This window comes from Pelodiscus sinensis, chromosome 12 (genome assembly GCF_052426305.1).
Source record: "Pelodiscus sinensis isolate ZL-2025 chromosome 12, ASM5242630v1, whole genome shotgun sequence".
NCBI classification, from domain to species: Eukaryota; Metazoa; Chordata; order Testudines; family Trionychidae; genus Pelodiscus; species Pelodiscus sinensis.
Genome location: NC_143063.1, coordinates 42,409,400 through 42,437,091, shown reverse-complemented (window position 1 = coordinate 42,437,091; position 27,692 = coordinate 42,409,400). Strand labels below are relative to the sequence as shown.

The window sequence follows — 27,692 nt, the reverse complement described above, 5'->3', positions numbered from 1 at the left end:
TAGATGGAGGTGTGGCTGATGCACATAACTGCCAGTGAGAAATATCTGAGCTATATCTCTATTTGGGAACAAACACTGTTTTATTGATTGTGAAAAGTGTCCTGGTATTAGTAATTTACATTGTCAAATGAGCTCAGTCCAGTACCCATTGGATTAAAGGGGAGATTTCCTACTGACTTCAATGGGCATTGGATGAGGTTCCAGGAGGGGTAAAACTAAACAAACTGATCACTGTGAATTTGATTCCCATTTCACCCCACCTTCTCACCCATAATTTACATGAGAGACAGAGAAAGAACATGCTTGAATAACTATAACATGTTCTGTATTTGAATATTTCCCAGGCATTGTGGCTAGCAATGGGACTGTCTAGGTTGCTCACCCCTTTACTATATGACTTACAGCAGATTGAGTCCTCAAGCCTGATCTTAAATTCTGGAGATGAAGTGCTACAACTGCCTCCTAACTGAAAGCCTTATTAGTCATTAGTTTGGAATAAGGGAAAAAACCCAAACTTGCTAGAGACTGAATAGTTACAACCCAGGTTTATTAAACTCCAACCCTATTAAAAGTCAGAGGACAAATCTGTAAGTGCTCTCACAAAGCATGTATTCGATTTTTCAGTATTATTATTATGTGTTTAAGGCCATATATTGAAGTCAATGGGAAGTCAGATCCTTCAAAAGAAGCTGGATCAGGCCCTTAATGTTGGTCACAGGAGTTAGACTGAGAGTCTTCTACACCCACCATCTATGAAAGGCAAAACCCGTAACAGTTCAAGCTTCCCTGAGTCGACATGCATCAAACCTGACTTGGAGAGGAGGCATTCAAATTCTAGCCAATACCTAGTCAAACCCAGAATTAAACAGATGCTACTTTTTAGCCCATATCAGTACCTGAAAAAAGGATCCTATAATGTGTTATTAATAGATAAAAAACATGTTTGCATTGTCCACAATCAAAACCACATTTAATGGAGGTGAAATAAATATCTGCTCCCTTTTCCTGGCTAGAGGCCACATATTCTGACTGGAGAAAAACCTACAGTGAGTGCCAGAACACAGAATTTGAATAAAAGGCTCTGGAGCTGAGTCTTTTGCCTCCCCTTTCTCCTTGCTCCGAGATTTTTGGCCACATGGATAATTTGCACTGTCTGAAATAACACTATGTTTTCAATTTGCCACCCAATCTGTTTCAACTTCTTTTAATCTTCCAAGAACAGGCCCTACCACATATAATTCTAACCTTATACACGGATATAAACTAGAATATGTTCAGTAAACTAAAAAACAATGACCTTTTCCTCCAGAGTTTACAGATACTGCAGTGCTTTAAAAGAACATATGTGGGGCATTTTCATTTGATTTTATTTCAGTTAATTTAATCTTCTTTTATAGTCCTGGAAAAACTGTATATTCATTTTAGATTATCCACACCATTCTACATATATTTTTAGCCCATAGGAAATGTAATAAACCTTTTCAAAGTGGGCATTAAAGTTAACTGGTTAGACAAATCGAGCACAATACTTTTAGTGACCTATCAGTAAGAGAAAGTGGGAAATAGGATGTGCCTCGTTGGTAGCATGGACATAGGAAAAGAAGCAATGGGCTTAAACTGCAGCAAGAGGAGGGTTAAGTGAGATATTAGGAAAAACTTCTTAACTGTCAGGGTGGTGAAACACTGGAATAAGTTGCCTAGGGAGGTTGTGGAATCTCCATCTCTGGAGATATTTAAGAGCAGGTTAGAAAAGCATCTGTCGGGAATGATCTAGATGGTGAATGGTCCTGCTGTGAGTGCAGGGGACTGGACTTGATGACCTTCCAAAATCCCTTCCAGTTCTTGTATTCTATTATTCTATGATTTCAGAGCCCCCAAAACATCAGTGACTTAATGTAATACCCACTGGAATCAATGGAAAGATTCCAACTGATTTCACTGGGCATTGGTTCAATGCCTTACAGATCCTGGATTAATACTATACCCCTTTTGACTATGCATACATGTGGAGACAACATTTGCTGTCATGGAAATGGAAAAGTCATGAATCTACTACTACATATGGATGTACCATGAAGTCAGCTGACATCATATGTGGAATTGCATTTTCATATAGGTGTTGAACATTCTACATTACCCATTTGCTCTGTGACACACATGCCAGCATGTTTATAAAGATGCCTAAGAGGAGAAAGGTAAGTAGTTATGTAGACACTGGCCTGCAACTCTTAAGAGCTGCATAGACATATTACCATAGTTGTGTTTGGAGCAAACCAACTGTGACGGGGTGGATGGGGCCCGGCCCCACTGCTGGAGGCCTTGATGCACCACACCCCAGGGAAAAGAGCAGAAAATAGGTCCTCCAAGCAGATTAGAGTGGTTGCTTTTGCTGCAGCTAATCAGAGCCCAGCCGGCTGATATAAAAGAAGATTGTAGGCCAGGGCCTGGCAGTTCCTTACTGGAGCTCAACCCAGGCAGACCTGGGGATTGACTGGGAGGACAGTGGAACCTTGGATAGCTCCAACTGTGAGCTCGACTCCAGACCTGGTAGAAATCCAAATCCAGTGGCTGAAGACCAGTCATAATAAGACTACAGCAATTGCAGCACTGGGGATAGGAGGATGTCAAGAATAACTTGACTTCAAAGCCCTATGAGAAAGGGCTGGACAGAGCAGCTTCTTGGGGGAGTGGCCCAGGGAACAAGATAACAGTGAACTTCAGTGATAGTGAGCTGGCAACTGCTACTCACAGGGTCCCTGGGCTGGCCCCAGAGGAGTGGGTGGGTACCTGCCCCCCCAAAAAACCCTCCCAGCAGCTACAAAAAGAGAGTAAGAAGAAGCCATCTCGTACTCCTCCATTCCCAGAAACAGTCAGGGTGGAGAAGTTGCTCTCTTGGCCACAAAAGGAGGCTCACGAGAGGGCAAGCCCCTCTATACCTAACTCAAGAGTGAAGCTAAGTAATTTTATGCTTCATTCTGCACAATGTCAACAACTGTTCTGTGGCTCCCCCCTCAAAGCCACAAGGAAGCCTACAGCCTAGCAAGTGAGATCCCACACGGTTTAGTTCTGGATTTGGTCCTGTTCAATACCTCCATTGATTATTTTGATAATGGCACAGGGAGTACACTGATAAAAGTTTGAGATACAACTACAATGCTAACTCAGAGCCACCAGTTCCCTGGGGACTCATGATATTGCCATTTCCACACTCAGTGCAACTGGGTTACATATTGTGAAGACGTGTTATTTCTTACAAATAATGATTAACACATTAGCATGACACTATTGAAAGCACAAGTGGCTCTGTAGGGTGTTTCTTGGAGCTGTCCAATAAATCCTATGTAGATTACCATGTAAAAAGTACCTTAGAGCTACTCAAATAGATACAGAACAGGCGGCTGGAGATGGATCCTCAAAGACATGGGTGCCATGGAACATGGCTTCACAAGTGCACATGGAGGTACTCAGGTGCCTCATAGCTGGGTGACCTTGTTTTGTACTGAGACCCCCCAATACCAATGGCCTCAGAGCATCTCTTATTACTTGCCCATTTGAAAGATGCTACTGATGACATCAACTACCAAATAACAATTTCTGTGGGAGTCTGTACATTTCCTTTTGCACATATATACTTGTAGAGTTGGAGGAAACAATCCCTGTGACTGTGCCAATATTGATTGGTGTCTGCACCTGGAACTATTCAAATGTTTTGTGTGCTCTCTCCCCTCTCTCTCATTCTCTGATAATTGATGGGAACATTATCCCCTTCTTCCTGCTCCTGCATACAATTCTAAGCATCTGCTTCCCGCGGCTTGAGTGTCTACAGCTTTGCCCTTGACGCAGACACACAGCAAAATAAGGACAGATACATGGATGGAGTTTAAGAAGGAGGCTGCTCTTGTTGTTAAATGTAGATAGTGGGATGGGGTACTACCCATCCATAACTCCTATTCTCCTGTACCTGGCATTTAATTGGTTCCATTGCAGGGGGTTGATGGTATCTTACCATATGGCCCTCACACCAGGTTAAATACCAGACACAGAGGAATGCTGACCAATCAGTACCCCTCCCCGCCAATTGACCAATGGGTGAATGAGATTCTAAGGGGAGGCAGAAGAAGATATCCGGTCCTCACTGACTGTCTACTTCCCTTGCTGAAGGGCTGTCTCCTTTCACTGTTGGCCCCAATAGGCTCCCCCACCCACTGAGGCAGGTGGGTTTCTGGAAATTAAGCCCCAAGTCATTTAAGTTCACCTATTGGTTCACCTTTCTGATGCTATTGTAATTAAGATGAATCTTTTTTTTTTTTTTTAATGATTAGCTAGCAAACACAGGAGTCAGTCTAGCGCCACATTTCTTCTCAGGAAATTACCCAAAGAAAAAACCGCATTTATGAATATACAAGCAAATCGCTTTTTGCAGAGGATTCTTTCCCCTTTTGCATGGAAGAGCATGTTTATTTTTTCTTGTCAGATCCAGCAAATGTTTCTTGATGCAAAAAATGTAAAATTGCCCTCCGAAAAAGAACATTTTACAATTCATCACCAGGGCTAAAGCAGCTGCAGCTGTGGGAAAGGGTTAGCATATTCGCTGTTATATTATGTACAAAGCCTTTATTTTGTGCCTTTAGTTCTGGAGAGTGGCAGGAAAGTTCAGGATTTTTTCTACGTTTTTACATGCTACAAAAGTCACTTGTAGTGAATTTTTGCAACATATTTTAATGAAGATTATGCTCGACAGAGGGAACTTTAATATACATAATATGTAAAAATATTGCATTTTAACAAGGGTTTTTAATTATGTTTTTATTGTCACTGTCATTATGTGTTAAATAGGATACAATTCACCATATCAAGGATGAGTTTGTTAGTGGTGCCTTAGGCTTAATACCAGCTCAAATATTATGAAGAAATTAACTCTGATAAAGATGATTTATTGCTACCCAAGTACATTCATCACATGCATTGTTTACTATTAGCAGTGAAGACTCTGTAGGAGTCACTGTCTCTGGCCCAGCCTGAAACCTTTGCCATTCTATGTTTGAAATCTAACTTCTTCCCCGCTTACTTTTTGTCTCTATTTGCCCTCAGTATCTTAGACACTGAGGCAATGATTTAGCAAATTATTTAACATTATGCATGTGCTTTTTTGAAAAATGGCCATCCAGGGGGAAAAAAAATCAAACAATTTTTCAATCCAGTAATGATATCAGCAACCATTACTCACCACTGTCTATTGCCAGAAATAATGCTGTGTAGATGTTGTTGTGCACGTAGGGTGATTCACGATCCAGGACAGCAGTGGTGACAATGGTACCATTTGTAGGATTAATTTCCAGCCATCCTGCCGGATCCTTGTAAACAGAATACCTAGGCAAAAAGATAAAAGCCATCAACTGATCACATATCTAAACATGAACTGATTATGTTACTACAAAAGACTTTTCACTGAGTGACTTTCTTAGCTGAATCTCTTAACTACTTTCACACACACATAATGTAAGACTCGTGATCGGGGGGGCTGGCAGACTTGCCAGGTTCCTGGGTAATGTGGGACAGGCCCATATCTTGTGCCTGAAAGGGGCGGGGCCTTAGGCAGAAAGGGTGAGGCTGTGGCAGCAGGCCCTCAGCCCTGCCTGGAGCATAGCATGCCACCTTCCCCCAGCCCTCAGCACCACACGCAATGCGCCAGATGGCATTCCAGTGGCGATGTAAACGTCTTGAGGCTCTGAGCCCTTTTGAATGGCCAGATACTGGGGCAAGTGCCTCATGTACTCCCTCCCCACCCACATTGGCAGGCCTGCCCATGATACTTCTTTGAGGGTACATCTAGACTGCTTTCCTCTTCCGAAAGAAGAAATGCAAATGAAGCGATTATTAGCATATTCCCATGCTTCATTTGCATATCCTCTTCCGACCCTTTTTGCAGAAGTGGGTTTTTCACCAAAATACGCAGTCTAGACATGGCTTTTTTGCAAAAAAATCCCCACTTTTTCCAAAGAACCCGTAAACCTCATTTTTTGAGGAATACAGGTTCTTTCGAAAAAGGGGTTTTGTCATGAAAAAGCCATGTCTAGATTGCATTTTTTGGTGAGAAAACCTCTTCTGCAAAAAGGGCCGGAAGAGGATATGCAAATGAAGCATGGGAATATGCTAAGCAGCACTTCATTTGCATTTCCTCTTTTGGAAGAGGAAAGCAGTCTAGATGTACCCTGAGATCGGTCATAAGAACGTAAGAACATACAATTAAATTCATTTTACAGATGGAGAAACAGATGGAGAGAGGTTAAGACCAGAGGCGTAGCGAAGGGCTGACGGGGGGCCATTTGCCCCCAGGCGCTATGCCAGGGGGGGTGCCAGGCTGGGCTGGGAGCAAAACTCATGCTGCTCTGGCCCACGTGATACTTTTGAACAGAGACCGGGAGTTGGCTAAGTGCTCCTGACTCTCTACACGCTACAAGCTGAGGCAACAGGGCTGGGTGGCAGCAGCGGCCATTGTAAAGGTTAGAATCCCGTACCCAGCTGTTCCGTTCCTCCCGTGCCTGGCTCTGGGGGGAAGGGAGGATTTGATGGGGGGGCAGTCCCAGCGCTGGGGGAGGGACTCATTCAGGGGGAGGAGTGAGCTCATTCGGATGGGGTTTATGGGGGGTCTGGCTCTGTGGGAGGTGTGAGTGCATTGGGATGGGGGTTGGCTCTGTGGGAGGTATGAGTGCATTGGGATGGGGGATGGGTCTGTGGGAGGTATGAGTGCATTGGGATGGGGGGCTGGGTCTGTGGGAGGTATGAGTGCATTGGGATGGGGGATGGGTCTGTGGGAGGTATGAGTGCATTGGGATGGGGGTTGGCTCTGTGGGAGGTATGAGTGCATTGGGATGGGGGATGGGTCTGTGGGAGGTATGAGTGCATTGGGATGGGGGCTGGCTCTGTGGGAGGTATGAGTGCATTGGGATGGGGGCTGGCTCTGTGGGAGTGCATTGGGATGGGGGCTGGCTCTGTGGGAGGTATGAGTGCATTGGGATGGGGGCTGGCTTTGTTGGAGGTATGAATGCATTGGGATGGGGGGCTGGCTCTGTGGGAGGTGTGAGTGCATTGGGATGGGGGGCTGGCTCTGTGGGAGGTATGAGTGCATTGGGATGGGGGGCTGGCTCTGTGGGAGGTGTGAGTGCATTGGGATGGGGGCTGGCTCTGTGGGAGTGCATTGGGATGGGGGCTGGCTTTGTTGGAGGTATGAATGCATTGGGTTGGGGGGCTGGCTTTGTGGGAGGTGTGAGTGCATTGGGATGGGGGCTGGCTCTGTGGGAGTGCATTGGGATGGGGGCTGGCTTTGTTGGAGGTATGAATGCATTGGGTTGGGGGGCTGGCTTTGTGGGAGGTGTGAGTGCATTGGGATGGGGGGGCTGGCTCTGTGGGAGGTGTGAGTGCATTAGGATGGGGGGATGCTGATGAGAGGCTGGCTCTGGGGGGGGGGAGGTGGGTGCATTGGGGTTACTTATAATTTTTTTAAATAAAAGATACTTTATACCAAAAGGAAAAACTTAAAAAAATAATAATCTAGCTACATTTTAAAGACTAACAGAGATCAGGCATGTCAAACTTGAAGCCCACTGAGGGCCACAAATGAAAACTGATAGCTTTCAGGGACACCAAAGAAAATGTACTTCCATTGGAAAGTTGTTATTATTTATTATTATAGATTATGTTTTAGGTATATTTTATAATATTTTTTCAGGTCTTGTTTTAATATAGTACAATAATTTGATGTGTAAAATTGTTATTTACTCATAAAATAATTTTTAATTTAAATATAAATTTAAGGTACTTTAAATGTTGTATATGATACATAACTTGTTTCGTTGAAATAAAAACAAGTATAGACCATGGTCAATCAAATAGAACAGGCTCCTGTAAAAATTTCAGATACTTTGTAAGTGTGAGATTTTGCATAAACATAATTATTGGTGCAATTGCAAAAGATTAACATATATTTGATAAAAAATTAATATACATTTTGTGATTTTATTTGGAAATAAATAAAAAAAACCAAAACATTAACAAAATATCCCCCTCCACTGCCCCAGAGCCAGGCATTCCCATATCCCCGTTCTAACCCAATTCCCCTCTGTTCCCACAGAGAACCCCCCTCTAATCCAATGCCTCCTCCCTCCCCCACACCCAGGCACTCTTCCCTCTCCCCCCCAGTACCTAATGCCTGGGTCCCAGAGCCATTGTTGCTGGCGTCACACATTTCTTCCTCAGGCGCTGGGGAGGTGTGAGCACAGCAGCCAGCTGTGAGCAGGCATTTGATGCTTACGCAGAGCAGCCCAGCTAGCCATGGTCTGCACTCGGCCATGGGCTCTGAGTGGCCAGTGGGCCACACTTTATTCTTTTATAAAAACTTGTGGCAGGCCACAAAAAATTTCGAATGGGCCACATGCAGCCATCCAGAAGCCTGTTTGACATGCCTGATGTAAATGGTATCATGAGCTTTTGTGGGCACAACCCACTTCCACCCACAAAAGCTCATGATACCATCTACATAAAGGATGGGCAATAATTTTTGCCATGGGGGGCCACTTCACAAAGTTTTGAAGTAGCCCTGAGTCACCGCAGAAAGGGAGGGGACTAAACAGGAAGGGGTGGGGCTACCCAGATCATGATTGGTCTGGGGAGGGGAAGTCCCTTTGCCTCCTCCTTCCCACTAGGCACCCATGTCTCTTCGTGCGCTCCCCCATCCCCAGGCCAATCAAGGCTTGAGGGCAGGGGAGTGCGGGAAGCCTCCTCCTGCCTTGCAAGGAGTACTTGGTGCTTGGAAGTGCCGTGTGCTGCTCGCTGGGTGGGGGCAGAGCAGAGAAAGCTTCACGTGCTCTCCCACCCCGAGCCCTAATTGGCCTGGGGGCAGGGGAGCAGCAGGGCCTCCCCAGACCGAATCTGACCCATAGAGGTCCTTTTGCCTACTTCTGATCTACATATTTTGTTAGGTTTTAAAGTACTACTAGACCGTTTTGTTTTTTAAGTTTTTCCTGTTACAGACTAACTCAGCTACCCCTCTGAAGCTTATACAAAGGGTTCTGTACTATTCCATTCCTTTTTGCCTCCCTGTTTCCTTTCTCCTTTGGTGAGTTGGGCAGGCAAGAGTTTTGGTAAAAATGTATCAGACAGGCACACAATGCCCGCTCTACCTCAGCTGGTGCTGGATAATCAGAGCCTCAATTCTAAAGGAGTTGGTATTACTGACGTGATAGATCACCCCACTTTTGTTGCCGATTTTCCATCTCCCAGTTATAGCAGAGACTTGGGATTAACGTGGCTTTCTCAACTAAAAGTCTTATACATGTTTGGATGCTGTGAGTGTGAACACCTGGAGAGGCAGTCTGCTCAAGGCAAAGTTGGCCTTGATTCTTGATAACTATGGCTTCAGTTGAATGGCTTGTGTGAAATTTGGAAGAGAGGCTCAGAGACCTCTCTCCTTTACTTAAGGATAGAATCTCATGGCAGCCTTAAGGAAAAAGTCCTCATGGCAGACAGAAAGCCACGCTTGCAGGGTATCCTCAGCCTTAGGCTACTTATTGCTTCAAGTGCCTTCAAAAAAGCGAGGATCTGTGTTGTATGTTAGTTTTATTTAAAAGTTTTTTGAAGTGTTATTTTAACAGGAAAGTTAGTCTCTTACATTGATAACTCTCGTGTACTTTTTGCTGTGCGATAATGTGAAAAACCATTAGATTAAGTAGATAAGTAAATGGGCAGTTAGGAAACATTACAGATTGTTTATAATAAATGTATTAAGTATCGTGTTAGTCTTTAAAGTGCTACATAACTTTTTTCTTTTTGTTTTACCAAGATTCGACTAACATGGCTACCTCTCTATTACAATAAATTTGATATACTCAAAATCTTTTTTACTTTTATTCATTAAAGCAATGTGTTACTCATTTGCTATAACAGTGTTTTAAATACTTGAATGAAATATAGTGATGAAATTCATATCTAGGTTGTATAACATTAACTTCTCATGTTTTATAAAACTTACATATTTAAGAATTTGACATTTTTTATGTAAAAGACATGAACCTAATGAGAACAGGATATGAACAAATTAGAGAAAAAAATATTTAACAGAATGTAAACCACAAAACTCTAGAATTTATATGTCTGTAGTTAGTAAAATAAGTAATTCATTAAACAATAAATATTCTTAGAGGTGGATTATGTACAGTGGTGTAGTGAAGAGGGCGCGGGCAGGGGGGAAGGGAAGTGGCACCTGGGTGCCATACTAGTGAGGTGCTTGTATAGTCTCCCTACACTCCCTCTGTTATCCCTCCAGTTGCTCCTCCTCTGGCTGCCACCACCGGCTGGAGCTACCTCCTCCCCGCCTTTCTGCCTCCAGCTCAACTCCCTCCACCTCTGCCAAAGTGTTAGTGCATGTGGGACCCAGCCCCAGACTGGAGGGGGTCAGGTAAGACTAGGTACAAGCTCCCCCCACTCCGCCCAGGGTCAAGCTCAGCTATGCGCCAGGTTTGGGGCCCCACCATTTGGCAGGAGGGGGCACCAATTTTGCCTTTGCCCCCGGGCGCATAACACCCTCGCTATACCTCTGGTTAAGACTAACATTTTTATAGAGCTAGGCACCTAAATCTGGTTGGCAGGAGTGCTGACTGCCTCCTACCATCTATCTGAGGGCCAGGCCCACCAGCAGGGGGCTGACAAAGAGGGCAGTTGGCCTGGGGCCCAGCAATTCAGCAGCAGAGGGCTAGATCTCTGGACCCTTTAAATTGCTGCCACACGCTCTGGCCAGTGCTAAGTAGACCATGCTCCAGGCAGCGCTCAGAGTCGACAGTCCTTGGCCCCACCACTTCTGCTCTCAGTCCTTCCCCTTCTGGGAACACAGAGCCTGAGTTCCCCACCTTGTCCAGGAGCCTGCGGATGCTGTTGGCTCCACTGCAGAGGGCTCTCATACTACTGTTCATCATTGTAGTATCAGACAGTCTGATCAGCTAGGGCTTATTTTGTTGTTTCCTTTTGGCTGGTTATTAGAAGGAGGATAGAAGGGTGTTTTAAATACCATTCTTATGATGGAAAGGAATTTTTTTGAAGAGGATGCTTTTGAAGTGTTCCCTAAAGATGGTCTGGATATGCTTGGTCTCCTCTCAGTCTTTGTTCCATCTCCAGTTCCCCTCATCCAAGGATACTTGGTCTTTAACTCTCTCTTTCTTTGTTCTGGGCTCTGGTGATCAGTGTTATTCAGCATCTACAGACTCCAAGCAGCAGGTGCTCAGACTCTCAGAGCAAACAAGCCACTCCCACAGTTCCCTAAATATGCATATAAAATGTTGCCTTCTGGGAGCCCTGATACCTTCTTCACTACTAGAGAAGACCCTTCCTCCTTGCCATGATAATTTAAGTCTTGATCCTGGAAAGACTTAGGCTTGTGCTTAACTTTACACACCTTGGGTATGTCTACACTAGCCTCCTAGTTCGAACTAGGGAGGCTAAGGAGGGCGACAGCCATTGCAAATGAAGAGTGGGATTTAAATATCCCGCGCTTCATTCGCATGTTCCTGGGCGGTCGCCATTTTGGAAATTGACTAGCCCGGAGTAACTGCCCGTGTGTACACGTGGCAATGAAACTGGAGTTTGAAGTAAAGCCCTAACTCAAATTAGCTGTTATTCCTCCAGGAATGAGGCTTAATAGCTAATTCGAGTTAAGGGCTTTACTTCAAACTCCCGTTGCACTGCCACGTGTAGACAACTAGCCTCCCTAGTTCGAATTATACCCTATAAGTAGTATAATTGAAGACAACTTACATGTATAACTCTATAGAGGATTAGGGCATAATTCTGTATACAGTTAAATACACTGAAATAATTTAACCATAATGAGTTGAAATAACTGGCCCAAGTTTCCTTTTTCAGGCAAATAGTTTAATACGTCAAGTCTGCAATTGAAGTGCTCATTGCACAATCAATAGGTACTTTCGCAAGATGCTTATCTGTTTGAAAGAGATTGCTCTGTAGGTCGTAACAGTCAACAAGTTTACCATGACTATTTTGAATTACTACCAATTAACGTGAAGCCTGTTTACTTTTTTATGAGCATCTTTGAATAGCCAAGGAAGTTAGAGTCCTTCAGTTAAATGTTGCAGCAGGCATGTTTTTGCTGCCAAAAATCATCCTCCCACCGAGGAAAACAATCAAGAGCAATGGAAAGTCGAAAAGAAAATAGTGCCAGAAAAGAAGAAAAATGAATAAAAGATCAGCAACCTAAAGAAGCAAACACACTGAATGCCTGTTTCAGTCAGAGGCTTGCCTTAGATTCATGTAGCTGAGACATTCTACTTATTTCCGGTACTTATTGGACACCATTACCACAGTATTGGAGGGCCTCACAATCTTTTACATACTTTGTCAGAGTGAAATCCACTAACTTCAACAGACTTTGAACCATGCAAACGCCTCAGACTAAATTTTATTAAAGTAAATGAAAAGGCCATCACTGATTACCACAAGAGATAGAATGTGCCCTAAATTCTATCTTCCCAGCCTGTACCTGTAGAACCAGTTTCTAACTTCATTTCCACTTGGTTAGCTCTATTGACATCAGGGAAAGCGGTTCTTATTTGCACGGGTGTACATGAGAACTGAATAAAACCTTTATTCCAGTGGTTTAAGACATGAAATGTCCTTTTTTGATCCCCAGCTCCCAGCCCTATTAAGCCATAGCCTGATGAAACTCCTATTGAAGTATTTCACCATTGCCTTCTGTTGGATCAAAGATAGTCCATTAGGGAAAATGCAAACAAAGAAATGGAAGCCAACATTAATGAATAGTGAGTGATACAGTCTATCAAATTTGTATGTACTTCCACTTTAATAACCATTTAAACATTAATCAATAGTTGAGTTTTATCTCCCATAAAAATGAATTGCTAGAATAGTAACAAGACTGATAATTATTTCATTGCACTCCTTTGTTTCTTTCTTTTATTGTTGTTTTTATAACTTTCCACAAAGGTATGAACAAAAAAAAATATGAACAAGGGCAGTCTACACAATTCCCAGTCTATTGTAAGGCAGCACAGTCTCAATTAACCCCGAAACAATTTAAGGAGATTCAACACTTTAAAGTAATGAGAATTTAAAATGGATTATATTATCTTCCCTGATTACTCTACAAAGCACTGTTGAATGTACAAATAAAAAAATGAATTTTATAACTCATGATGTGGCTCGGGATATTGTAAAAGCAGTACTTTGTCTTTCCCACCAGACTTTTTACATATTGTAAGGGGATACTGCGGTGTAGTTAAGATGATTGTTCTTTGTTCCTTTTTCAAGATGAGGGTTCTACTAGAAAAAGGCTTAAAATAGACGCTCATTAAAAAAGCATTATATAAAATCATAAAAATATTGACTACAAAGACCAATTTTCTCCCTCCCTACTGACTTCAGTGGGACCTATTGAATGTTCAGTGGTTTTGAAAATCAAGCCATATATTCAGGTTCCTTAGCAGCCTAAGCGCTAAGCCATAGGCATATGTATGGTGACACACCAACTCAATATAAGTTCATTTGCTCTTAGATTGCAGCTTGTTCTGGGGCCAGTTCAACATCAACACTAGTGAAACTCAGAGCAGCCTCAGTTTGTTCTAATCTGCACCAGCAGACTGGCCAGCCCCCAGATCTTGCTAGCCCGTTTGACTGTGCCCCTTTTTCTAGTGACATGCCCCTCTATGCCAAGAGCTGCAGGGAAGTGGGAGAGGTGTCAACATTACCTCGTCCCTTAGCTGCTGAGAAGACCTTCAGGGTTTATGAAACCTTCACATCTCTGGAGTGGTGTAGAAAGGTTCCAGCACAGAGAGCATCTGACTTATAATGTGCAATTGGATCACATGGATAAACAATATTTGAAATGGTTTCATTTTTAAAGCTGTGTGTGTTTATATACATATTTTTCTGGGAAGTATTTGAAGTCTTCCAAAGAACATCTCCCCAGATATATAGTGTCTGGGGCTGGCTGCTGATTGTTGAGGAAGATCTTTACTCTGAATAGTGGAGATGGCATAGACTTGAAAATCTAATCAGTGCCATGACCCTGCACTTGACACATGAAGAATTTCACGGCTCACAGTGAAGTAGCCAAGGGGTCACACGAGAGCAGCCGGGTATCTAGGCACAGACCCAGATACTGCTGCTGGCAAATCATTTCAGAGCTTGGTCACTGCCAGGCACATCCCATGTGGAATTGGGGGTCTGGGCTCCGAGGATAGAACAGAACCAGAAGGGAGGCAAAATGAAGCATATTGAGCATACTATGCACTACCAGTGACAGAAAAAGGCAGTGCCAAATTAGCCCTGCACTAACATGCCTGTGCCAATTGGATATGCAGATGTTTTGCCATGGTACCTTTGAGATGAGAAATCTTAATAAGCATGCGAGGGTGTGCAGTTTTGCTGTTAAAAAAATGCTGTTACAAAACCGAAGTTGCAACAGAGGTTATTCAGATTGTATTTCACGCCGGCTACATAACCTACAAGGGGCAACTGAGGTGAGGACACTGGAACAAGTATTGCAGTCTTGGGTTGCAGAATAGCCATCTGGCTGTGCAATTCAGCTCTGTTATGACAGCGTATTCCCATGGAGGGAGGAATTTAGGCCCAGATGTTCAAAGGTATTTGCTCAGCATTGCAATGCCTAAATGTTTTTGAAGCTGTAACCGCCCTACCACCCCTTTTATCCCTAAGAAGGGGAGTAGGGGGGGTTGTGGGTCCGATGCCCCTAGTCCTACCAGTCCTAGGACATCTGGCCCTTCTGCCGTCGGGCTCCCTAGCCCGTCTCTGTTGGACACTTCCTGTCATGCGTGCTCTCCCGGGCGGAAGAGGGGACGGGGGGCCTGGGCCCACCCTCACTCATGGGCCCCAGCCCAGAGCCCTGAGGACTCAGACTGCCTGACAGTCTTGGTCCGGCTGATGGGGGTGTGCCCCTAAACACGCCAGCCCATGGGCTTCATCACCGCCCTGTCCTGGGCTACTTCCTTTCTCTCTTCCGTGCTCCCTACCAGCAGCGTCTGGTCTCAGCAGGGAGGCAGCTCTGGGTGCGTCCGTAAGTCTCCTGGCGGGTCTATCCTCTCCGTCTGCTGGCCGCCCCCGTCCTCTGCTGGCCGGCGGCTTTTAAAGTTCCCGCCGTGCCGGGACACCGGGGTCTGTCCCGCCCTCCGCGTTGTCCGGTCAGCTGATTGGCCCCTCCCCCTGTCAGCGCCGGCTTCAGCGCTCCTCCGGCAGCGCCTCCGCGTTCCCCCAGCTGAGCTGTGCTTCCACTCAGCTGAGCCACAGCATTGCCCAGCTGAGCCGCGGCTTGGAAGCAGCCGACGCACGGCCGGTAGGTGTTCCGCGGCCCCTCTGCAAGGGCGCACTCCCCCTGGGGCTTAGTGCGGGGTCTTGGTGCCCCATCACAGAAGCCTAAATCTCATTTTCAGAAATGATTTAGGCTCTTAGGAATTTAAAAACTAGGGAATACAACATATATAGGGCTACTGTAAGGTGGGTGCATGGCTGGTTGGCTAGCTGTTCTCAGAGGCTACGTCTAGACTACAAGTCTCTTTCAAAAGAGACTTTTTCGAAAGTATCTTTTTTGAAAGTATCTTTCGAAAAAGCCTCTTTCAAAAAAGAGCATCTAAACTACAACCGGTACTTGCGAAAAAGCAAGCTGCTTTTTCAAAAGAGAGCACCCAGGCAGTCTGGAGAGCACCCAGGCTTTCGAAAAAGCACAGTTTGCATTACATAGAGCCTCTTTTCGAAAGAGCACTTTCGAAAAAGGCTTTATTCCTCATCAAATGAGGTTTTCTGCAGTTGAAAAAACTGCTGCGTTCTTTCAATTTGCTTTTGAAAGAAAACGGCAGCAGTCTAGAAGCAGGGAAAGTTTTTTTTTAAAAAGGCTACTTTTTTTAAAAAAAAAACCCTGTAGTCTAGACACACCCAGAGAGTAGTTATCAGTGGTTCATAAGAACATAAGAATGGCCGTACTGGGTCAGACCAAAGGTACATCTAGCCCAGTATCCTGTCTGCCAACAGTGGCCAGTGCCAGGTGCCCCATAGGGGATGTACTGAAGACAATGATCAGGCGATTTGTCTCCTGCCATCCATCTCCAGACTTTGACAAACAGAGGCCAGGGACACCATTTCTATCCCCTGGCTAATAGCCTTTTAAGGACCTAACCTCCATGAATTTATCTAACTCTTTTTTAAACTCTATTATAGTCCTAGCCTTCACAGCCTCCTCTGGCCAGGGATTCTACAGGTTGACTGTGCGCTGTGTGAAGAAGAACTTTCTTTTATTAGTTTTAAACTTGCTACCCATTAATTTCATTTGGCGTCCTCTAGTTCTTCTATTATGGGAACTAATAAATAACTTTTCTTTATTTGCCCTCTCCACACTACTCATGATCTTATATACCTCTATCATATCCCCACTCAGTCTCTTCTTTTCTAAACTGAAAAGTCCCAGTCGCTTTAGCCTTTCTTCATATGGGCCCCGTTCCAAACCCCTACTCATTTTAGTTGCCCTTTTCTGAATCATTTCTAATGCTAAAATAACTTTTTTGAGGTGAGCAGACCACATCTGTATGCAGTACTCAAGATGTGGGCATACCATAGTTTTATATAGGGGCAGTAAGATATTCCTTTTTTAATAATTCCTTTTAAATCTATCCCTTTTTAAATAATTCCTAACATCCTATTTGCTTTTTTGACTGCCGCTGCACACTGCGTGGATGTTTTCAGAGAACTATTCACGATAACTCCAACATCTCTTTCCCGATTAGCTGTAGCTAAATTAGCCCCCATCATATTCTATGTATAGCTGGGGTTATTTTTTCCAATGTGCATTATTTTACACTTATCCACATTACATTTCATTTGCTATGTTGTTGCCCAATCACTCAGTTTAGTGAGATCTTTTTGAAGTTCTTCACAGTCTGCTTTCGTCTTGACTATCTTGAACAGTTTAGTATTATCTGCAAACTTTGCCACCTCACTGCTTACCCCTTTCTCTAGATCACTTATGAATAAGTTGAATAGGATTGGTCCTAGAACTGACCCTTAGGGAACACCACTTGTTACCCCTTTCCGTTCTGAAAATGTACTATTTATTCCTAACCTTTATTTCCTGTATTTTAACCAGTTCTCAGTTCATGAAGGAACCTTCCCTCTTATCCCATGACAACCTAATTTACACAAGAGTCTTTGGTGAGGGACCTTGTCAAAGGCTTTCTGGAAATCTAAGTATACTATATCTACTGGATCCCCCTTGTCCACATGTTTGTTAACACCTTCGAAGAACTCTAATAGATTAGAAAAACATGATTTCCCTTTACAGAAACCATGTTGACTTTAGTCCAATACATTATGTTCTTCTATGTGCCTCACAATTTTATTCTTTACTATTGTTTCAACTAATTTGCCCGGTACTGAAGTTAGACTTACCAATCTGTAATTGCCAGGATCGCGTCTAGTGCCCTTTTTAAATATTGGCGTTATGTTAGCTGTCTTCCAGTCCTTGGGTACAGAAGCTGAGTTAAAACCACAGTTATTAGTCCCACTATTTCACATCTGAGTTCCTTCAGAACCCTTGGGTGAATGCCATCCGGTCCCGGTGATTTGTTACTGGTAAGTTTTTCTATTTGTTCCAAAAGCTCCTTTAATGACACTTTAGTCTGGGACAGTTCCTCAGATTCATCACCTACAAAGGACAGTTCAGGTTTGGGAATCTCCCTAACATCCTCAGCTGTGAAGACTGAAGCAAAGAAATCATTTAGTCTGACTGCAATGGCTTTATTTTCTTGATTGCATTTCATAGTCATGGTGGAAGGGCATAACTCGTGGGGTTCACCAGGGATCAGTTCTGGAACTGGTTGTGTTCAATATCTTCATCAACAATTTAGACAATGGTATAGTGAGTGTGCTTCTAAAGTTTGCAGATGATACCAAACTGGGAGGGGTTGCAAGTGCTTTGGAAGAGTATATACAAAATGATCTGCACAAACCGGAAAAATGGCTTGAGGTAAATAGGATGAAATTCAATAAGGAGAAATGCAAAGTACTCCACTTAGGAGGGAACAAACAGTTTCACACATACAAAATGGGAAGTGACTGTCTAGGAAGGAGTACAGCAGAAAGAGATCTAGGGTCATAGTAGAGCACAAATTAAATATGAGTCAAGTTTGACACTGTTGCAAAAAAAGCACACAACATTCTGGGATACATTAACAGGAGTGTTGTAAGGAAGAAATGGGAAGTAATTCTTCGGCACTCTTTGCACTAATTAGGCCTCAACTGAAGTACTGTGTTCAGGAAAGATGGAGAAACTGGAGAAGGCCCTGAGAAGAACAACAAAAATGATGAAAAGCCTTGAAAACAAGTCCTATGAGGGAAGACTGAAAGAACTGAGTTCGTTTAGTTTGGAAAAGAGAAGACTGAGAAGGGACATGGTAGCAGCTTTAAAGTACCTGAAAGGTTTACAAGAAGGAGGGAAAAATATTATTCTCCTTCACCTCTGATGATAGGACAAGAAGCAATGGGCTTAAATTGCAGCATGGAAGATTTAGGAAAAACTTCCTGTAAGGTGGTTAAACACTGGAAGAAATTGCCTAGGGAGGTTGTGGAATCTCAGTCACTAGAGAAATTTAAGAGCAGGTTAGACAAACATTTGTCAAAGATGACCAAGATGGTGCGTGGTCCTGTCACAAGTGCAGGGGGGGCTGGACTTGTGACCTCTTGAGGTCCCTTCCAATTCTAGTATTCTATGATTTTATGAGAAATATCTGTTGATATGTCAATGGGATCTGGGCTCCTAAATGCCTAAATCCCTTTGAAAAATAATTCAATTTAGGCTCCTAAATCACTGAGCCCTGCAATGCTAAAATACCTTTAAAAATCTGGGCCTAAACCCACAATGTGAGGTGCTCAAATAGATCTGTGGCATTTTCTAATGGAAAGGAAATATGGTCTAGTGCTTAAGTCACTGGAGTGGGTCTCCAAAGACTTTGGCTCCATTCCTGGCTTTCCCAGATATTTCTAATATGACATGAGTCACAATCTATCCTGGGTCTCAGTTTTCCATCTGTAAAACAATGAGACTAATCCCTAACTTGAAAGGGAGTTGTAAGGATAAAATCTATACATAACTGTGAGACATGAACAGTGAGGAGGACCACAAACGTACCTATTGTTATTTTATAGTGTGGTAGAGCTAAAGACTCCCCTGTATACCTCACTATAAAATAACAGTAATGCAAAGTCAGTGGAAATACAATCTAGAAAATCATAAATAACCACACTGTATTTCATATATTTGTGCAAAATGAATTTGCCCCTGAAAGTACAGGGGCAGAAGTACATGCGTATTCATCCAATTAGGTAACAGAAGACATCTATGTGACTTATGTAAGCAATCAGCTAGGCAACGATGAATCACACTGAGGGTAAATAATGGAAAGGATGAAAACACATTGATCTCAGGCCTGAGCAAATTATTTTGGGTCAGATTTTTGGAGCTTTTTAAATTTTTAGTATTAAAGGTGCAGATAGGTCCTTAGTGAGTGTTTCGGGGGCATCCACGTGCTCATGGGAGTTTTAAATAACTGTAAAATCTGTCCCTTTATAGAAAAATAAGATTAAACACAGTTGGGTTGAATTTTCATTATTTTCCAGTCATGTGACTACTTGTTCTGAGTACCTACCACAGGTAAAATCCATTTTTGCAATATTTCCAGCCTAATTGGCAGCAAGAAGTGCCAGAAATGTCACAAGAAAGTCTATTCTCACATTAGTTTTCCACACTACTTTTTCTGCCTTAAGGATGAAATCCTGGCCCACTGAAATAAAAAATTCCCATTGACTTTAATGGGCCCAGGATTTCATCTTAGAAGTTCAACTAAGTATTCACCTTTTAGGGGCTTAACCAAACATCTTGGAGGCTTCACCTGTAGTAAGGTGAAATTCTGAAACTACTGTGTCTACCTCCTCCCCCTCTCCTCTTGGGCCTATAATAAAGGAAGCTTCAGAAATTCTCCAATGAACTTTTCATGAACTGTTCAAGTAAAAGGATCTACGGGGAATGTAACTCCATATTTTCTGTGCTTAAGAATTCAGCATGAAAATTTCCCTTTGTCCTTGAAAGAAAAATTTTCTAAACATGGATATTATATGGTGCTTGAATCACACTAAAGTACATTTCATACTATTACATGAAGTACTCTCAAACAAGAGAGAATGACTGCCCTGAGAAATGCCTGTTGATATGTAAAAGAGAGAAATGGAGTAATTACAGCATGCATAGATTTGTTCCTCACTGTTTTTTAAAATACCAAGTGGTCAGGACAGTGAATACAAGATTAAATGTTTGGGCTGAAATGATAACTAATGGACATTGTGTTGTGTGTGCTTTACTTTTGGATTTGTATAACATAGAGCTTTTAAAATAGTGGTCTGCATACCACCATATTCCCTGCTTCCCACTGTGCCACAGTTAGCATTAGCCTGTGCTGTTTACTCATAGTAGTAGGTAGTCTTCTAGTAGAGGTATAGTAGCCCTAAAGGTATGTCTAGGAAGATCAATCCTACTGTGATCGATCTTCCAGGGTTTGATTTAGTGTGTTTAGTATAGACCCACTATATTGAACTCAGAGGTTCCTCTCATTGGCACCGGTGCAGCTGCTCCTCATGAGGAGTAAGGGAAGCTGACACAAGTATTTACTCTCCTTGGCCTCCCACTGTGTGGACAGCATGGAAGCCTGATTTAAGATACGTCGACTCTAGCTACGTAATTTACGTAGCTGGATTTGCAAATCTTAATTCATCCTTCCATTGCAGTGGAGACCAAGCCTAAGTGTTCTGCACCTAGTTTAGTTTTTATAGAAGGTTCAGAGAGGAACAAATATTGTACAAGTATTAATTTATATGATTCATTTACACTGCATTTTTGCTCACAGAAGAATTTCAAATAGATAGCAAGCTAAATGAATTTCTTTGCTATCCAAAAATATTTGGCAAATTGTTTGGCCACTTTTGTTTCTTTTTAAACTGGGAGATTTGATCAGCAAGTATTTGCTCTTTGATTTCTGTTGGCTAACGGTAACCAGTTATACATTGCACTTTTTTCTGGTATCTGATTGGATGAAGGCACACACACTTCTGCCTGAATATAGTCTTAGATTTTAAGGTTTTTAGGGCAGAGATTTCCATTTGCCCTGTATTTGTACACTGCCTTTCACTAAAAGTTACCACAACTTACATGATAACAACAACAGTCTTACATTTTGTTTCAGCTACACCAGACTAACATTAGCTACATAGCTACATTTCTATCACTATGAGAATTTAGCTTTTTTATCATTAATTTTCCATGAAGTTTTGACATTGCACCACTAAAATATAATTGTCAGAAAGGCTGTGGAAAATAGGGATGGCTGGAAAATTTCAGTGACTAAATGGAAACCGTGTCTGTCTCTCCTTTTAATTTTCTAATTTTCCAGCAAACAGGGGATGAAGAAAGTAAATGTGTTTAAAAATATGGGTGAAGAGAGAGGTTGTACTGCAGTGCATGCCCAAATGTAGTTTAATTCTTTATTGAAGTGCTTTAAGGCCATATCTTGTCTGTGCCACCCTGTTCACCCACACAGCGGATTTTTGGTCCCTCTGTTTAGCATGATGCAGTGTTTGGTGTACCAGTAGAAATGACACAGTCCTAACAGTAATTGAATTCTCCATTTCAACAGCAATATTAGTGATGAAATATGGAAGCCACAGATAAGACCTGTACTGTATTGTAACTTTAGTACATTAGTCAACAGGATACTAGTAGTAAGCAGTTCTGGGGAAAATTGGTAATCCAAAAGGGCTTTCATACTGCTTTTCAAAACCACTGTCTGATGTGCCTCCCCATTAGGATATATAAAACCCATAAAACCTCTAAGAAATAAAAAGGGACTATATTTTCTTTCTTTCTTTATGACTCCTTAGCAAGTCCATCTTTTATTCCTACATCCAAACAACAGGGGTATTTTTACGTCCTCTCCTGTGGACTTAACTCAGAGGCTGGTAGTTTGCTGTTAACTTTAATAATGATTGGATATAAGTCTGCATGTGACCTCTCTGGTGTTTCATACCCTGCTGCCTATCTCTTTTGGTGCTCAGTGCTACTCAGTTGTCAGACAAAGCGTGTGACTATCAACAGCTGGACTCTGGCACAGCTTGTTTTCTTTGCTTAAATTTCCCATGCCTACATTTGTCCCCTTTTTAAAAATGAGCATATGTAGTGGGAGCTGCAGTATTTTCAGAATGTTCTAATTATATCTTATGTTGCGTAACATGATGACATAATCATTTGAGGATAATTTATACTTTGCTACTTCCCAGGCTGTTTTGCGAAGTACACGACTCTGGCAATAATTCCAAATTGAGTCTTTTTTTCATAATTTATTAGCAATTCAAAGAACAATACAATGTCAACATTTAAGTGGCCATATGTGAGCAGAAATGAGGACAAAAATGACATCAGTATTGCCCTTTGTACATTCATGTTCAACCTTTCTGTCAGTAACTGGACATGCACAGCCTACCTAGCATTGGCTAAACCCAATAACGCTTAATTTCTTTCAACAACTCTCCTTCACTTCATCATAATGTATAGGCCTCCTGTGTTCACTGATGAGTGTGGCAAAAGCAGATTTTGCTGCATTCATAGGCATACTGGCTGCTCAATGTAATGTTTACACCAAATCCATGGACTTCACACAACACAACAGACTCAGTTACTAGTTAAATCACATACCTGTCTTAGACATTTGGAGAGCTAAAACTAAAATGTAGGTGTCCTTAAGTTCCATAAAACCAGACTTCTTCCACCAAAGCTAATGGAGATTTCTTCTGGATGCCAGTAGTAGTAGGCCATTATCCTCCTTGTAGTCCAACCATTACATGTACACACAGTACTAAATAATGGTGGCTTACATTATGTCTCTAACTGCACAGTGCACTCTTTTTCAACCATGTAACATACAACATATGAGGAATCATTTGGTTCATGTGCAAGGGATGACAAGCAATCAGAAAATTTCACTTTATGCAATTTCCCTGAAATGCTTAGGAGCTCTACTATATATGTCTGAGCTTTTGTGGTCTTTATAATAATTTGACTGCTAGTCATGTGACTCACTTGGAAACTTCACAGTATCTGGATTTTTGACAGAAGTCTTTATATTCCATCATGCCAAATCCCCGATATAGGTGTCTAAATTTGTGAATTGGTAGCATGATTCTTCTGCTGAAAGGGAGTAATTACAGCTCATTCTGCTAATACATCTTTAAATGCTTACACGTGGAACTTAGGTGCTAACATTTCTCATGAAAGATGTGTTAAAAGAAGTTATAGCTGAATGGTAAGCAATCTTCTCAGTGAAATGGCCACCTACTTGCTTGTTGTTATTTATTTAATTACATATTATGAGGGAGTTTAAGTAGCAGCAATCCTAAATATTCCCTCCAATATTCCTTTCTAGGCTAACTTTGAAATCTGGTTTCAAATGTAGCCTGTGTCTGCAGAAACAAGAAGTCCAGTGGCACCTTAAAGATGAACAATTTTATTATGGGATAAGCTTTCATGAGTTGCAGCTCACTTCATCAGCTGCATGAAGGGAAAGAAAAAGAAACAGAAAGTAGGGGTACAGAGATGGGAGTGTTAGAGCCAAGCTAATTCTATCAGTTTGGATGTGGATAAGAAAGTGAGAATACTGAAAGTGGAAAATGACCTATGGTCATGAGTGAGCCATTCCCAATCTCAATTCAGATGCTTTCTGATGGGGTCAAATTTGCATGTGAATTCCCACTTAGCAGTTTCATAGAATCCTAGAGTTGAAAGAGACCTCAGGAGTCATCGAGTCCAATCCCTCTGCTAAAAGCAGGGCCAATCCCAACTAAATCATCCCAGCCAGGGCTTTGTCAAACTAGGACTTAAAAACCTCTAGGGATGGAGATTCCACCACCGCCTGGGTAACCCATTTTAGTGCTTCACCTCCCTCCTAGTGAAATAATGTTACAGCCTGGTTTTGTAGGGTTTTGTTTGTTTTCTTTTGTTTTGTTTTTTGCATGGCAACTTTGAAGTCTGTAACTGTGTCCAGGGAGGTTAAAGTGTTCTCCCACCAGTTTGTGTATGTTGCCATTCTTGATGTCTAATTTGTGTCCATTTATTCTGCTGCATAGATACAGTCCAGTTTGTCCAACAGATATGGCATTGCTGGCACAAGATGGCATACATTACATTAGTAGATGTGCAAGTGAATGGGCCTTTGATGGTATAGCTGATGTGGTTAGGTCCTAAGATGGTGTCGCTAGGGTAGATGTGTGGAGATATTTAGCAAGGGAGTTTTTTTGCAGGGGATTAGTTTGTGGGTTAGTATGTCTGTTGTGGGGTGTGTGAACAATGATGAGTATGTTTTTCAGGTTGGGGGGCTGTCTATAAACGAGGAGTGGTCTGCCTCCCAATGTCTGTGAGAGCAAAGATTTTTCATCTAGGATAGGTGGTAGATCCTTGATGATATGTTTGAGAGGTTTTCACTGGGGGCTATAGGTAATGGCTAGCTGCATTCTATTGCTTTCTTTGTTGTATCTGTCCTGCAATAGATGACTTGGATCACAATGATGCAATCCTTCAGCTAAAGAATTCTTCCTGCACATTATTTCTACTTAGGGGAAAATCACTCAAAAAGCAATTTCAGGACACAACTTGAACACACATTTGGTTGAAAACACCAATAATAATAATAATACACCCACAGCCTTCAAAATATGCTATAAAAAGCTATGTTTGAGTTATAGAAAGGAAGAAAAATCTTCACTCCATTATATTTGCACTCCTCCCATGTTTGACTTATGACGTTTGGGTAGGGAAGTAAGTGTGGTGGACAGGCTTTTTTAATTAAATGCTTGATGATACAAAATGCGTAAGTATGCCCTTGGATGGAAATGCTTTTACCAAAGCAATGAAACTGCATGGCAAAGCCATAAAACATCTCCTGTAGTATACACACAAGATTCTGAAGAGACAACCTCAAATTGTCATGCTCTAGTGCATTCTTTGTTAAATCCATAGTCTTAAAATGCAATTAGGAAATTTAACCTAAAACCACTATTCTTTAATAAGAACAAATGTACTGGTAACAACTGAAATTGCTCTCTCTCGCAATCATGAGACAACGTTGAAAGTGGCACTGGGTTAGTTGGATTTATAAACTGACAGCAGCATAATTGTATTATAGGTACAATATAAATTGTATAGTGTGGGTATTGCTTTTTTAACTCCACCAGAGCCGATCCCAAGCCCGGATTAGAAAGAAGGAGGGCTGGTTGATGGTGTAGTTTCCCTTCACTGTGAAATATATATGAGCTAAAGAAACTACTCGCATTACCACGAAATCTTTGCCTCGTCCTGAAGATGGAGGGCATTTCGATACAAATTATGTTGAAAGCCCTTGGAAAGTTAACCACCCAAAGGGCAAAAGTAATACTTCTGATATCCTTGGGGTGTGTGAGGTTTGATGGAACGATCAAGATTTGATAATATCAGAGGACAAAAGAAGATTTGTTTTAGGTGGAAGTAAACATGAGCAGGGAGTTAAAATTATAATGAATGCAGCTAGGAAACAGTCACTAATGGCCTGGCAGCCAGTATCAGAAAGGATACTCACAGCAAGATTTAAATCCAGACATACAAAAAGTATGATTGTACAAGTTGCCCAGATTTGGAAGAGGATGGGAAGCAGTTATAGGCCCCCACGCAACTGGAACATTATTAAGTTATGGTACAAGAATCCTAGAACTTAGTGTGGAAAACAATATTAGTATTTGCAATTCATATTTTCAGTACAAAAACATTCACAAAAAGACCTGGGTATCACCAGAGAGTCGAATACAGAATGAAATAGACTATATATGTATCAGTAAAAGATAGAAAACATCTGTGATAGATGCTAGCGCTTTTAGAGGAGCAGACATAGGGAGTGACCACTGTTTACTGAAGGCAAGCATTAAAGTCAATCTTAAAAAGCTGGAAAAGAATGTTGACAGACTCAAGCCGTTTGACATAAAAAAAGCTGCAAGATTCTGAACTACAGAATGCGTACCACATTGAGCTGAAAACTGATTTGAGGCTCTCACAGACTATGAAGTAAATGCCATAGAGAAATGTTGGGACCATTTAAAAATAGCAGTCATTGAAGCAACTGAAATGACAATTGGTAGAAAAGGAGGGACTGTCAAAAAACCATGGATCTCAGCACAACCATTGGAACCCACTGATCAGAGGAGAAAACGAAAAACTGAAGTGCTTCAAAATAAAGAGGAGGAAACAAAGTGAATTTATAGAAATCTTGACAAAGAAATAAAGAGATGCTGTAAAAAGAATGAACAATTGGATAGGCCAAAGAAGCTGTAGATGCAAAACACAGGAATGATACTAGAACTGTTTATATTATCTTGAAATAGCTAGCAGAGTATGAGTTAAATTCCAGTAGATTCTTAATAAAAAGGGACATTTGGTGAAACTCTTAAGACTCAAGAAGAACAAGAGAACAAATGTCGAACACTTCAAAAATTGCTTAACCAGCTTCAGATCAACAAAGAGGAACTCCCAGAATCAGCTTCAGATCAACAAAGAGGAACTCCCAGAATTAGACATCAATCCATCTCAAATCAAAGTTGATGAGGTTTTGAAAGCTTTACACGAGCTAAAAAACAACAAGGCACCAGGGCTAGATGGCATTCATCCCAAAATGCTCAAATGTGTGGGTGAAGAGTTGGCAACAGAAATATGTTCATTATGCCATGAAGTATGAAGAGAAGAAAAAGTTCCAGAAGATTGGACATGTGGTACTATCATCAACCATCCAAAAATGGAAGACTTAAGTAACTGCTCAAATTGGAGAGGAGTGACAGTTCTCTCTGTGGGTATGTCTACACTAGGCCCTAGTTCGAACTACGGAGGCTAATGTAGGCATTCAAAGTTTCAAATGAAGCCTGGGATTTAAATATCCTGGGCTTTATTTGCATCTTCCTATCCGGGCGCCATTTTTAAATCCCCCTAGTCCGAACTAACTGCCCGCGGCTACATGTGGCTGTCAAATGTTAACTCGAACTAAGCCCTTAGTTCGAGTTAACTGTTACAGTTTAACCAAAAACTGATTTTGTTAACAATAAAATTTTGGTCAGAAAATGTCATTTTGAGTCCCTCCTCCCATTTTTATTTGAAATTTCAAAAATAAACACAATTTCTCTTTTTGTTTAATTTGAGTGAAAATTATCATTTTGGTTTTGAAAACTGAAAAATATTCATAATTGCATATTTGTTTTTTCCTGTTTCCTTGTCTTTGAATGCAGAAACATGAGTGATGTCTAGGTTTTTTATTTTATTTAAAAATTTGGTAAGCACTGTTTTTTTTTTCCTTCTATAAAAGGATTGTTCTATTTTGAGCCCTGAAAAACACTGCATGGTAGAGACACACCCTAAGTCCTTAACTAGCATACTGAATGCATAGAACTATGTTTGCCCTATTCAGCAAAATGACAGTATTGGCAGTGGAGATAAATTGAAATATGTGAGGTTTAACTTATCAGGTCAAGTAAATAACATTCAGCTGGTCATCTTTACT

At 41.8% G+C, this 27,692-nt stretch overlaps 1 protein-coding gene across 2 annotated transcripts in view; it reads right to left on the bottom strand.

Annotated features, from left to right (window-relative positions):
* CDH13 (cadherin 13) overlaps positions 1-27,692 on the bottom strand; it is a 967,731-nt gene that overhangs the window by 59,689 nt on the left and 880,350 nt on the right. For both annotated transcript variants that reach the window (XM_075939988.2, XM_089781523.1), the window contains exon 11: positions 5,228-5,370. In XM_075939988.2, coding sequence (XP_075796103.2) covers positions 5,228-5,370 — 143 coding nt within the window. The remainder of the gene's footprint in view (positions 1-5,227; positions 5,371-27,692) is intronic.